Source organism: Anomaloglossus baeobatrachus, chromosome 3, assembly GCF_048569485.1.
Source record: "Anomaloglossus baeobatrachus isolate aAnoBae1 chromosome 3, aAnoBae1.hap1, whole genome shotgun sequence".
Lineage (NCBI taxonomy): Eukaryota > Metazoa > Chordata > Amphibia > Anura > Aromobatidae > Anomaloglossus > Anomaloglossus baeobatrachus.
The window spans coordinates 441,127,215-441,142,276 of NC_134355.1; the positions used below are offsets into that span (position 1 = coordinate 441,127,215).

General features: G+C 42.8%; 1 protein-coding gene across 2 annotated transcripts in view; it reads right to left on the bottom strand.

Annotated features, from left to right (window-relative positions):
* Positions 1–545: 545 nt before the first annotated feature.
* DYNLT2B (dynein light chain Tctex-type 2B) overlaps positions 546–15,062 on the bottom strand; it is a 62,217-nt gene continuing 47,700 nt past the window's right edge. For both annotated transcript variants that reach the window (XM_075338502.1, XM_075338503.1), the window contains exons 2-5: positions 12,294–12,427; positions 10,061–10,130; positions 6,734–6,797; positions 546–1,635 (exon numbers count right to left, since the gene is read on the bottom strand). In XM_075338502.1, the coding sequence (XP_075194617.1) occupies positions 1,588–1,635; positions 6,734–6,797; positions 10,061–10,130; positions 12,294–12,427 (316 nt within the window). In that variant the 3' untranslated portion in view covers positions 546–1,587. The remainder of the gene's footprint in view (positions 1,636–6,733; positions 6,798–10,060; positions 10,131–12,293; positions 12,428–15,062) is intronic.

Sequence of the window (15,062 nt, forward strand, 5' to 3'; positions counted from 1 at the left end):
GCGGTCCTTGGCACTGAAGTCCCCCGCCCTGTTGCCGCTTCCTGCTCCTCAGGGCACTGAATATTCAGTGAGTATAATGAGCGGTGGTCAGGAGCGGGAGGCAGCAGAGCCGGAGACAGTATCGCTGGATACAGGTAAATATAGAAAATCTTTTTATTAAAAAGGCACGTGTTTTCTCCGGTATGTGTCACACTGATCACATCAGTGTGCGATCCGTGTGATACCCGTGCTACAGGCGAAAAAACCAGACATGCCTACGTGTGTGCGTGCAGGGTCATGAGAGGTCACACTGTCTGTGTGAAAACATGGATGTGTGAGTAACAGAAAATAATAACATGGGTACATGTGGTATCTGTGTTAAAAATGGATGTCACACGTACCTGAAACACGAACGTCTGAAACCGGCCTAAATCTGAATAGATCCCAAAAGAAACAGGTTTTGTAAATTTCTTGGGAAAAAAAAAAAAAAAAAAAAAAATAGATAAACTTTTAACCCTTCTAACATCCCAACAAAATAAAATGACGCGTGAAAAATGATGCCAATATAAAGTAGACAAGTAGGAAATGTTATTTATTCATTATTTTGTGACATAACTGGTTTAGAGGCATAAAAATTGAAAGTTTGAAAATTGCAACATTTTGGCCAAAATTCCAATAGTTTCACAAAAATGCAAAACATGTCATCCTAAATTTACCACTAACATAAGATACAATGTGTCAAGAAAAAAAAACAAACAGTCTCAGAATCACCGGGGTCTGTTGAAGCAGCTCTAGAGGCATTACCTCTTAAAGTAACCACTGGTCAGAATTCCAAAATTTGGCCTTGCCATTAAGGTCAAAATTGGCTTGGTCACTAAGGGGTTAAAATGCAAAATAGGTAATGGTTTAGGGGTGACCGCCCTAGTACAATGAATGAATGAATGAATGGGCCATGGAGGCATCCATGGCCTTTCATTCATTCATTACTAGGACCTTTGTAAATGCTCTGTGCCCATAATCTCTGTTATCCTATATCCAGCTTAGCTGGACCTGGAGGGCAGTCACCCCTAAACCATTACCTATATTGCCCTTTAATGCTTTTGATTACTTTTGTATATATATTGTATATAACTTTGTATATTACGTGTATATATTTTCTCTTTACAAATATGTATTTTTCTTTTCCAACGAGTTTTTGAAAAAGACCCAGATGGGTCGAAACGTCCCCAGTGACAAGTCGCTTATCACTATCAAAAACATTTTTTGTATATACCACAAATAAATTCTACTATTGCATGAACTTTTAGAGAATGTAGTGAATTATTAAACTGTGCTAAGGGTGTACAGCGAAAAACAGCCAAGCAGTGATGAAATACATAGTAGGCATGCGTGGTCCATCGGACGGGTAATCCAAATTCTATTGACTGATTAGATGAAAGGAGCAAGTGTTACTCACTGAATGGCATTGTATAATCCACAAGAACAAAAAAGATTTATTATGTATTCTAATAAATATAGAAAAATATTTACAATAGAAAACCTCCCTCCATTTCTTGCATTTTTGGGAGTATTTCTGAATGTTACATGTAACTAACACAGAGCGTCTTCTTAGTAATAGAAGCATCCAAACGCAGCCGCAACACAAAATAAGGATTCCTGAAAAACACAAAATAGTTACTGATTATCTCGTAGAAACAACTAATTATAAAGTTTCTATAACGCCAACATTTCACTTCAGAATTCAGAGGGGACAAAAACTGTCTCCCACAATGTCATCTGGAGCTCACTGTGCAGGCGCCATCATTGCGCAGGATCACTTCAGCAGAAGGAGCAGAGCATGCGCAATGAGCTCCTGATTCCATTCCAAGATTAATGTACTGGCTCCCACAATGTCATCTGGAGCTCACTGTGCAGGCACCGTTCCTTCTGATAAAACAAACCTGCAAAATAACGGAAACTGCATAAGGGTATGTGCGCACGTTGCGTTTTTTACCGCGTTTTTGTGGTGCGTTTTTGGTGTTAAAACTGCATGACTTTTCTTCCCCAGCAAAGTCTATGACTTTTCATTTTTGTTGTCTGCACACAGCTTCTTTTTAAAGCTGCGTTTTTGAAGTGAAAAGTAAAAAAAAAATAAAATGGACATGTCAATTATTTCCTGCGTTTTGCTGCGTTTTTACACCCATCCAATGCATTGGAAAAACGCAGCAAAACGCAGTGGTCAAAAACGCAGTCAGAAACTCAGTAAAACGCAACCAAAAACGCTGCGTTTTTGCCACAGGTGTGTTTTTGTGCGTTTTTTGCAGCCAGAAACACAGCGTTTTTGTAGCCTCAAAAAATTGTTACATGCGCACATAGCCTAAGGGAGATAGAAGAGTGACCTGTGACCTGTCAATCAATGGCCGGTAGTGGGAGGCAAAGGACAGAAAATCTAGTGAGTACAGTGCCCGACCTGATGCACTTGAGAATAAAACTTTAAAAATAGATATATCTTAAAAGTGCCAAAATTATATTCTATTATAAACATAGCAAAAATACAAATGGTATTTACCAGCCAAGATCATAGAAACAAATGCCCAGACAGAATGCAGCAGATTGGCAAATAAAGGAGATAAAGCCATGCACAACCTGTCTCCTCCTTACATCTGTGACCTAGTCTCCCGGTACCTACCTGCACGCAACCTCAGATCCTCACAAGATCTCCTTCTCTACTCCTCTCTTATCTCCTCTTCCCACAATCGCAGACAAGATTTCTCCCGTGCCTCCCCCATACTCTGGAACACTCTACCTCAGCACATCAAACTCTCATCTACCGTGGAAAGCTTCAAGAGGAACCTCAAGACCCACCTCTTCCACCAAGCCTACAACCTACAATAGCCCTCATTCCAGTACACCACTGCGCAACCAGCTCTGTCCTCACCTATTGTACCATCACCCATTCCCTGTAGACTGTGAGCCCTCGCGGGCAGGGTCCGGTCTCCTCCTGTACCAGTCTGTTTTGTACTGTTAATGATTGTTGTACATATATCCTCTTTCACTTGTAAAGCGGCATGGAATAAATGGCGCTATAGTAATAAATATTATTATTATTATTATTATTATTATTAACACAGGTGCAAAATACTGACAAACTGCCACTCTCAACCTACCAGTTCATAGAGGGAGTGATTGCACAGTATTATCACACTCAGATGAAGCGCACAATAGGGTGCAAGTCACATACATGCAAAGCCAAAGTGGGCGATTGGCACCAGTGTTACCTCCTTTATTCAGGGGTCTGCTTTATCCTGGCTGTGCATGTGTTTCTAGAACCCTGGCTGATAAATATATTGCCTTTTTTCCTATTTTTACAATTAAATTATCATGTCATTTTCAATTTAAAAAAATCCTTATTTGGCTATGCTTTTTATTTAAATGAAATTCTACTAGAAAGATATGAATGACATGAGAGGCTTTAGATGAGGACCTGTCAGCGAGATATTCAACCCTTTTTAATTAACCAAACCAGCCCAAACCTCTATTTTCTTAAAACTTCCAAGTCAGACTTCAGAACAGATTTCTCAAACTTTTTATCAAGCTAAATTATAGACAATAAAAGAGTATCGACAATTTACAAGGCAATAATGAATCAACTCAAGACTATAAATGAGACCCTCCTAATTCCAATTATACCACTAAATCCATCAATAGACACCCTGAATTAGTCCAAACTCCAGACCAAACCCCAAAATCCAACACAAGACCAGACACAGAAACTACTTCTACTCTGATCTCTCTTTCAAGCCACACATCCAAGCCCTCTCCACCTCCTGCCACCTCAAACTCAAATATATTTCCCGGATCCGTACATTCCTTTCCCAAGAAGCTGCAAAAACCCTAGTACATGCCCTTATTATCTCCCGCCTGGATTATTGCAACCAACAGTCTCACACCCCTACAATCTATTCTAAACTATGCTGCCTGGCTAATCCATCTGTCCCCCCGCTACTCCCCAACCTCTCCTCTCTGCCAATCCCTTCACTGGCTTCCCATTGCCCAACGACTCCAGTTCAAAACCCTAACCATGACCTACAAAGCCATCCACAACCTGTCTCCTCCCTACATCTCTGACCTACAGTGCTGGTCAAAAGTATTGGCACCCCTGCAATTCTGTCAGATAATACTCAGTTTCTTCTTGAAAATGATTGCAATCACAAATTCTTTGGTATTATCTTCATTTATTTTGCTTGCAATGAAAAAAAAACACGAAAATGAAACAAAAATCAAATCATTGATCATTTCACACAAAACTCCAAAAATGGGCCAGACAAAAGTATTGGCACCCTTAGCTTAATACTTGGTTGCACAACCTTTAGCCAAAATAACTGCGAACAACCGCTTCCGGTAACCATCAATGAGTTTCTTACAATGCTCTGCTGGAATTTTAGACCATTCTTCTTTGGCAAACTGCTCCAGGTCCCTGAGATTTAAAGGGTGCCTTCTCCAAACTGCCATTTTGAGATCTCTCCACAGGTGTTCTATGGGATTCAGATCTGGACTCATTGCTGGCCACTTTAGTAGTCTCCAGTGCTTTCTATCAAACCATTTTCTAGTGCTTTTTGAAGTGTGTTTTGGGTCATTGTCCTGCTGGAAGACCCATGACCTCTGAGGGAGAACCAGCTTTCTCACACTGGGCCCGACATCATGCTGCAAAATTTGTTGATAGTCTTCAGACTTCATAATACCATGCACACAGTCAAGCAGTCCAGTGCCAGAGGCAGCAAAGCAACCCCAAAACATCAGGGAACCTCCGCCATGTTTGACTGTAGGGACCATGTTCTTTTCTTTGAATGCCTCTTTTTTTTCCTGTAAACTCTATGTTGATGGCTTTTCCCAAAAAGCTCTACTTTTGTCTCATCTGACCAGAGAACATTCTTCCAAAATGTTTTAGGCTTTCTCAGGTAAGTTTTGGCAAACTCCAGCCTGGCTTTTTTATGTCTCGGGGTAAGAAGTGGGGTCTTCCTGGGTATCCTACCACACAGTCCCTTTTCATTCAGACGCCGACAGATAGTACGGGTTGACACTGTTGTACCCTCGGACTGCAGGGCAGCTTGAACTTGTTTGGATGTTAGTCGAGGTTCTTTATCCACCATCCGCACAATCTTGCGTTGACATCTCTCGTCAATTTTTCTTTTCCTTCTACATCTAGGGAGGTTAGCCACAGTGCCATGGGCTTTAAACATCTTCATGACACTGCGCACCGTAGACACAGGAACTTTCAGGTCTTTGGGGATGGACTTGTAGCCTTGAGATTGCTCATGCTTCCTCACAATTTGGATTCTCAAGTCCTCAGACAGTTCTTTGGTCTTTCTTTTCTCCATGCTCAATGTGGTACACACAAGGACACAGGACAGAGGTTGAGTCAACTTTAATCCATGTCAACTGGCTGCAAGTGTGATTTAGTTATTGCCAACACCTGTTAGGTGCCACAGGTAAGTTACAGGTGCTGTTAATTACACAAATTAGAGAAGCATCACATGATTTTTCAAACAGTGCCAATACTTTTGTCCACCCCCTTTTTTATGTTTGGTGTGGAATTATATGCAATTTGGCTTTCTGACAATTTTTTTTTTTCATTGAAGACAAATTAAATGAAGATAATAATACCAAAGAATTTGTGATTGCAATCATTTTCAGGAAGAAACTGAGTATTATCTGACAGAATTGCAGGGGTGCCAATACTTTTGGCCAACACTGTAGTCTCCCGGTACTTACCTGCACATAACCTTCGATCCTCACAAGATCTCCTTCTCTAACTCCCCTCTCATCTCCTCTTCCCACCATCGCATCCAAGATTTCTCCTGTGCCTCCCCCATACTCTGGAATGCTCTGCCTCAACACATCAGACTCTTGCCTACCTTGACACAAGCTTCAAAAGGAACCTGAAGACCCACCTCTTCAGACAAGCCTACAACCTGCCGTAACCCTCAGTCTGATACAGCGCCGCACAATCAGCTCTACCCTAACCTATTGTATCCTGACCTATCCCTTGTAGACTGTGAGCCCTCGCGGGCAGGGACCTCTATCCTCATGTTCCAATATGTGCCTTGTATGGTTTATGATTATTGTACTTGTCCCTATTATGTATACCCCTTACACATGTAAAGCGCCATGGAATTGATGGCGCTATAATAATAAATAATAATAATATATCAGACCCCAGATCAGATACCAAGTGTAATGTAAACACTAGACCACTAAATGAATCAGACACCAGAGCAGGGTCCTGGGGTCGGACTGGGTGAAGGGTTAATTAAAATCTCTACTCTATCATCATTAGGAGAAGTTCACACAATCGTATTTTCAGTCTAATTGTTGTGTATATATATATAAAAAAAAAAAAAAAATACCTCAAATGGCCAAAACTCGGGCCAACATAGGCCTAAGTGCTAGTGTACACGAGCGATATCTCACACTGACTGCAGGTCCATGTGAAAAACATTGCAGCATGTTCTAGTGCTGTTCAATTATCGGACCAGACCAGTGCATGTGAATAGCAGGCAGTCCCTGCACTCGTCCGCTGTGGGCACAGGGGCAGTCACTGCCGCAATTTTCGGACGTGACCGGTCTGCTAAATTCTGCATCTGTGTGAACATAGCCTTAAAGTAATTGCCCTAATAGGGGACTTGGGTAATGAGCTCATCAAGGGAGATAAGGAGGCCAGGCAGCAAGTGTGCAATTCTGCTGAGAATTGAAACCTCTAAGAAATAAATCTTACATTCATGAAGACCTCTTCTGCATAGTTATCAGTATCCGCATCCCAGAAGCATCTAGCGGCCATCCTGAAAACCGAATAGACAGGTTTAGCATAGGAGGAAATGTGATGGTGAACTGCACAACAACTCACACAACTCCTATGATACTATACAAAGCTACATGTCCCTATTATTGACAACACACGTGTCCTTATCCCTACCAGAATACATATCCTGATTACTAGCGACACACTTGTCCTTATTACTACCAACATACGTTATTATTTATACAGCCCCATTGATTCCATGGTGCTGTACAAGGAGCCACATACAAAATACAGATAAGTTACAGTAAACAAATTAAAGGGAACCCGTCAGGTGCAATATGCACCCAGCACCACGAGCAGTTCTGGTGAATATTGCTAATCCCTGCCTGACCGTCCCTGTATACACTAGCATAGATAAAGAGATATTTAGAAAAAGTGTTTCTAAAGATCTTTTACCATATGCTAATGAGCGAGGGGACTAGTCCCCTGGGCGTTGCTTCCCTTGCCAGTCGGCCCCATTAGCATGTTAGTACGTCCCTGTGGGCATGCTATCATGCTCATGAATATACAGCGTCACAGGATGATCTCACTCACCTCTCCGCTGCCATCACCGCTGGATTTTGGCTCAGTGCGCATGACCTCGGACTTTCGGTCATGCGCACTACTTCAGTTTGAAGCCAGGACACGTACACCCGGCTTCATAATGCGCATGACCCAAACTCTGGGGTCATGCGTACTGAGCTGAAATCCAGCGTCTAGCGGCGGAGAGGTGAGTGAGATCATCCTCTGACACTGCACATTCATTAGCATGTTAGCACACCAACAGGGGAGTTCTAACATGCTGATGAGGGTGACTGGTAAGGGAAGCAACGCCCAGAGGACTAGTGCCCTCGCTCATTAGCATACGATATAAGATCTATAGAAATATTTTTTCTAAAGATCTCTTTATCTATGCTAGTGTATTCAGGGACTGTTAGGCAGGGATTAGCAATGTGTACCCAGAACTGCTCCTGGTTCTAGGTGCATATTGCACCTGACAGGTTCCCTTTAACAATGGCAGACAGGTACAGAGGGGAGAGGACCCTGTACCAATAGGTCTAGGATTGCAGAAGCTCCAGTGGTGTTGACGTGGCAGCGTGGCTATTGCAGGCTGTAAGCTTACTTGAACAGATGAGTCCTTATTACTACCAACATACTGTACATACGTGTCCTTATAAAGTACTCAAGTCTAAGAGATTTCTTTAGTAATTTGTATTCTGAAGTTTGGATCCACGTGAAATCCCCAATTGCTGACTGGGATTCTTGAACAGCAATATTTGCATAAAGAGTGATGCCATAGCCACATTTTATTGGTATCAAGAAAAAAAAAAATGAAAAATGTGAGTAGCTGTGACTTTAAATAAAAAGTCAAAAAATATTCTAACTAGAACTACAGTAAAGCCGTGATAATTTTCTTTGCGGCAGGTACACATAAGGCCCAGATACAGGCCGAGCAGTGATGATGCATAGCGTCAGCACAGATGCATTTTATGTCACTATTCCATCAGATCAGGAGCCATCTTGGCTCATAATGCACAGGCTGAGCTGATAGTTATTGGACGGACTTAAAGGGGTTGTCTCCTCACACTCATTTATGGCATATTCACCCACACAACATGTCACAAATGTGTCTAATACATAGCCTCCCACATCCGAGACCTGCATCTAGCTCCAAAATGATGGTTCTCTGGTGGCTTATTGAATTTCTTGGGGAAAAACGGGGACAGTCGAATTCAAACTTTGATCTGGCTTCCGACCTCATCACTCTACTGAAACTGCCCTAACCAAAGTCACCAGTGATCTACTAACCGCCAAAGCCAAGCGACACTACTCTATCCTCCTCCTCCTGGACCTGTCCTCTGCCTTCGACACAGTAGACCATTCCCTCCTACTACAGATTCTCTCATCTCTGGGCATCACAGACTTGGCCCTATCCTGGATCTCCTCATACCTAACCAACCGAACTTTCAGCGTCTCCCATTCTCACACCACTTCCTCATCTCGCCCCCCATCTGTCGGTGTCCCCCAAGGCTCAGTTCTTGGACCCCTGCTGTTCTCAATCTACACCTTCGGCCTGGGACAGCTCATAGAGTCCCACGGCTTTCAGTATCATCTCTACGCTGATGATACGCAGATCTACCTCTCTGGACCTAACATTACCTCTCTACTAACCAAAATTCCACAATGTCTGTCTGCTATTTCATCCTTCTTCTCTGCACGATTCCTAAAGCTTAACATGGACAAAACAGAATTCATTGTCTTTCCTCCTCCTCACTCATCCCCTCCAAGAAGCCTTACCATCAAACTTGATGGTTGCTCACTCTCCCCAGTCTCACAAGCTCATTGCCTTGGAGTAACCCTCGACTCTGCTCTATCCTTCAAGCCACACATCCAAGCCCTCTTCACCTCACGCAGACTACAACTCAAGAATATCTCCCGGATCCGTGCTTTCCTTAACCAAGATTCATCAAAAATATTAGTGCATGCCCTTATCATCTCCTGCCTCGACTACTGCAACCTCCTGCTCTCTGGCCTCCCTTCCAACACCAGCACCCCTCCAATCTATCCTAAACTCTGCGGCCCGCTTAATCCACCTCTCCCCTCGCTATTCCCCAGCCTCGCCACTCTGTCAATCCCTTCACTGGCTTCCCATCGCCCAATGACTCCAGTTCAAAACATTAACCAGGACATACAAAGCCACCCACAATCTGTCTCCTCCTTACATCTGTGACCTAGTCTCCCGGTACCTACCCGCACGCAACCTCAGATCCTCACAAGATCTCCTTCTCTAATCCTCTCTTATCTCCTCTTCCCACAATCGCGTACAAGATTTCTCCCGTGCCTCCCCCATACTCTGGAATGCTCTACCACAGCATATCAGACTCTCCCCTACCGTGGAAAGCTTCAAAAAGGAACCTCAAGGCCCACCTCTTCCAACAAGCCTACAATAACCCTCAGTCCAGTACACTACTGTGCAACCAGCTCTGTCCTTACCTATTGTACAATCAACCATTCCCTATAGACTGTGAGCCCTCGCGGGCAGGGTCCTCTCTCCTCCTATACCAGTCTGTTTTGTACTGTTAATGATTGTTGTATGTATACCCTCCTTCACTGTAAAGCGCCATGGAATAAATGGCCCTATAAAAATAAATAATAATAATAATAATCTGCTCTTCACTACTGATGTTATTTTATTGAACTGCTTGTGTTTTCCATCTTTTCACTCTTATTTCATGGCAGATAATGACAATTCAGAGTACTTACTTAACACCTTCTCCTCTCTGCTCTCCAATTACTACTTGCACCACCATTTTATATCTGTCAAAACCCATGTCTGCAAAAAGAAAAAACACAAGGCAACACAAGAATGGTTAAAAAGGTAACATTTAAATACATTTATCAGAAGGTTTCTTAGTGACCAGGCCTGAAAGGGCCTTAAAGGGGCATTCTTAAGAGATAAAAAATGATTCAAATGGCAATGACCACACTAGTGGCACTCACTAGTGATGGTCAAAATTGTTGGTACCCCTCGTTTAATGAAAGAAAGACCCACAATGGTCACAGAAATAACTTGAATTTGGTAAAAGTAATAATAAATCTATGAAAATGAACAAATGAAAGTCAGACATTGCTTTTCAGCTTCCACAGAATTAGAAAAAAAATAATCCTCATGAAATAGGCCTGGACAGAAATGATGGCGCCCTCCCTCCTTAACTTAATATTTTGTTGCACAACCTTTTGAGGCAATCACTGCAATCAAACGATTCCTGTAACTGTCCATGAGGCTTCTGCACATCTCAACAGGTATTTTGGCCACTCCTCAAAAGCAAACTGCTCCAGTTGTATGAAGGTTGCCTTTTCCAGACAGCATGATTTGGCTCTTTCCAAAGATGCTCAATAGGATTTAGGTCAGGGCCCATAGAAGGCCCCTTCAGAATAGTCCAATGTTTTCCTCTTAGCCATTCTTGGGTGTTTTTAGCTGTGTCTTTTTGGATCATTATCCTGTTGCAAGACCCATGACCTGTGACTGATACCAGGCTTTCTGACACTGGACAGCACATTTCTCCTAGAATCCCTTGATAGTCTTGAGATTTCATTGTACCCTGTACAGATTCAAGACACCCTGTGCAGATGCCGCAAAGCAGCCCCAGAACATAACAGAGCCTCCTCCATGTTTCACACTAGGGACAGTGTTCTTTTCTTGACATCAAATTTACACTGTTACACAAGCTGTACACTGACTACATTACATTATATCAAAGTGAAAAAATATAAAATATTTACAAAAATGTGAGGGGGTGTACTCACTTTTGTGATATAATGCAGCATACTGTATATTATATATTCATTTCTTTTTTTTGTGTTCACTCATCACAGAAAATAATTTGTTGAAAGAATTCACCTTATCACAGTTGCATGGATTCCTAATACTTGCAGGATATGTTTTTTTGTTTTATTTATGCAATAAATTGTATTTTGTATGTAAAATAAACAAACAAAAATCAGTTATTTGTGTTTTTCTTGTGGAGGGTACTTTACATTTTATTTACAGGTTTTTTTTTCTGCAGATGTTTTACACACATACGTACATCTATAAATATATATTATTTTTACATAATTTGTCCTAATTTTTCACACTGTAAAAAAGGGGCAGATTTGTTTCGCCTTTGTTTTGAAAACCACTTTAATAAAAGACATGTTACTTATTAATGTCAGTGCACACATCATATCCACTGAATGCGGCATTGACCTGTGGCAGATCGATCAGCAGGTAAAACCTCCCCCTTACTATGTATAAGGGGTACTTCTCACATAGCGAGATCGCTGCTGAGTAACGGTTTTTGTGACGCACCAGTGACCTCATTAGCGATCTCGCGGTGTGTGACACTGAGCAGTGATCTGGCCCATGCTGTGAGATCGCTGCTCGTTACACACAGTTCTGGTTCATTTTTTGGACGTTGCTCTCCCGCTGTTAAGCACACATCGCTGTGTTTGACAGCGAGAGAGCAACGATCTGAATGTGCAGAGAGCAGGGAGCCGGCTTCTGGCAGCCTGCGGTAAGCTGTAACAAAGGTAAATATCGGGTAACCAAGCGAAGGGCTTTGCTTGGTTACCCGATATTTACCTTGGTTACCAGCGTCCGCCGCTCTCAGGCTGCCAGTGCCGGCTCCCTGCACACGTAGCCAGAGTACACATCGGGTAAATAAGCAAAGCGGTTTGCTTATTAACCCGATGTGTACACTGGCTAGGAGGTTGGTTACCCGATATTTACCTTAGTTACCAAGCGCAGCATCGCTTCCACGCGTCGCCGGTGGCTGGTCACTGGTCGCTGGTGAGATCTGCCTGATTGACAGATCACCAGCGACCATGTAGCGACGCACCAGCGATCCTGACCAGGTCAGATCGCTGGTGGGATCGCTGGAGCGTCGCTAAAGTGTGACGGTACCCTAAGGTCTATTTGATCATCTTTATTGTTATAGGGAGCGGATTCGCTTACCTTTGAGTTTATCTTTTATTGTCTCTGATAAGGAGCGAGTCAGCTCTGGAACCTCTTCCGGTATATATTGTTTGCTTTTTAGTTCTTCTTTCAGCACAGATCGTATACAGTTCCGGACAGCGGCCGTCCTAAACCTGGTGAGAACATACAAGGTAAGAACATGGGACCATCATCTACAACCCTAATTCATGGAAATCAAAAAGAAATGTTCTAGTCACTGATAGCAAAAAACGATCAATGTGGTGTAATCCCAGTTCTGATATGGCCGAGACAGACAACACATTTAATGTCAATATTAGTGGGGTTCTAGCTTAGTTCCTACAAAACAGTGGACTATGCCTTTTATCACAATGCTCCTATCCTACAACAATGCACTCCGCCTTGCCTGTGCGGCCTGTAATACTGATGTTTTCTTGTGTGGCAGAAGGGTCTTTGGAGCCCCTGAAGGACCATAGTCCTGGTTCACCTCTACATACCCTATAGTTCATTGGTGCACAACACCACACATGCAGCCCCCCATACCATTTTCTGTGGTCCCAAGAATTATGCATACAGTAGACTAATAAACTTGCTCAGGAGCCCGGTGTAGCCATATCTGGTCCCCAAACATCAAGAGATTAGGGCTGGTTAACCCTTGCTTAGCACTCCATACAGGCATATGTGAGCGCTGGCTACCTATGGATGCTGTTCTCACTATTCTAAGAGAATTTTGAAATGCTGCAAACTGGTACACCCCTAATCCTCAAAAGGAGGGAGTTACAATTTTAGGGTGTATAAAAAAAGAGGAGATTAGATCCCGGGATCACAACGTATTGTTACCCCTCTATAAATCACTTGTAAGGTCACATCTGGAATATGGGATTCAGTTTTGGGCTCCACATTTTAAAAAGGGCATTCAGAAGTTAGAATCAGTTCAAAGGCGGGCAACTAGACTACTACAAGGAATGGAAGGCCTCACATATGATGAGAGGTTAAAGTTAGATATGTTTAGCTTAGAAAAAAGACGTCTCAGAGGAGATCTCATATATATGTATAAATACATGTGTGGTCAATATAAAGGACTGGCACATGACTTATTCCTTCCAAAGACAATACTAAGGACCAGGGGGCACTCACTGCGAGTGGAAGAAAAGCGATTCCGGCACCTAAATAGGAAAGGGTTCTTTACAGTTAGAGCAGTCAGACTGTGGAATGCCCTACCACAAGAGGTAGTAATGGCAGATACTATAACAGCTTTTAAAAAAAGGGCTGGATGATTTCCTCAGTACACACAACATTGTTGGTTATAAATTACTTAGTGACCAAATGTATAATTGGTGGAGGAAGGATGAACTAGATGGACCTAGGGCTTTTTTTCAACCTAAGTAACTATGTAACTGGGTGCAGGGTCTTCACCCCCTTTCTCCAGATATGTGAGAGTCCTGATGAAGACTGGCATAGACTTTGATATGACCTCAACCTATCAATAAGTAATACCCCTGTTACTGTGGCCCTTGGAAGTCATTCAATATCAAAGTGTGTCCCTCAGACCAAAAAGTTAGTGCACCCCTGGTTTACCGAGTTTCTCCCAGTACCTAGGATACTAGGTATTTGCGGTTTATGAAATTACTGTCACGTTAGTCTCCCTGCATGTAGAGACCAGTGACAGCCTTTGGACTGCATCCTCTCATCCAGCTCTCCACATTTAAAAGGGGTTTTGTTTCTCTTGGCACTGAAGTGGCTAGGAGTCAGTTATTCTATTGAAGCTTTTCCAAGCAGTTCCTTGCTGAGTGATTAGCTGCACTTACTCAGTAGTCACACCCTTCAGCTTTAAATAGTGGGTTATCTCAGTATTCCCTGCCTAAAATACAGTCATTTGTTCTCTGGCCGCCTTAGTGGAAGGTTCTGCAGTAGACGTTTTCCTGCTCTCAAGCTATATCCTTTTGGTTGTTTTTTCCCCTGTTGGTCTTTATTTCCCTGGTGTGTTAGTGCAGCGATGAGGTCTAGTGAACCCCACCTGCCCCTCACTAGTCAGGGCTACTATAGGGTCTTCCAAGAGTCTCAGGTTCCTGTTCGGCAACAGTTGTGGGGACTATATAGGAACTGGTGAGGAGAGGAGGGACAGCTGCAGGTGAGGTTAGGAGGTACCCACCAACCCCTTCACTAGTTCCAGGACCTCCCATTGTTTTGGTGTCCCTGGTGCCCCCTTTTTCTTGTGTTTTCTGTTGTGCATCAGACACACGTAGGTCTGAACGCACCTTGCCAATCTTGCTACACGCAGCAAGCGTGACAATTACCTAATGTAAAGTAAAATTATTTTAACCCACATCATGAAGTCTTTGCATTTGCCATCAGAGGTCATAAAAATTAAACTCAGGCTTTTTCCCATATGTGTGGGTTGTATAATGTACTCCTGTGGCTTGTACGACGTATAGAATATTGTAATGTGTTACTGCCTTCCCCCTTTGTGCTGTCAATGTGGTGGAGTATGGGAAACACAAAACCTCTGTACTGTTACCTATAATAAGTGAAAGTAACAAATATAACACATCACAAGCGAATACATAATACTAACGACAAAGCGGAAGAGATGGTGACAGGTGGATGTCCATTTCTTGTATTTAACAGACCTCGGCATCATCAGAGTTTGTTTTCCCATTGCTCCTCACTAGACTAATCCCAAATACCAGCACCGATTACTGCTCTGACTTCCCACAATGAGATCTTGTCTCTGTGTATCTTCACTGAGCAAAACCGCAGCGTCTATAGCTCCAGCAAAGTGGATGGGAT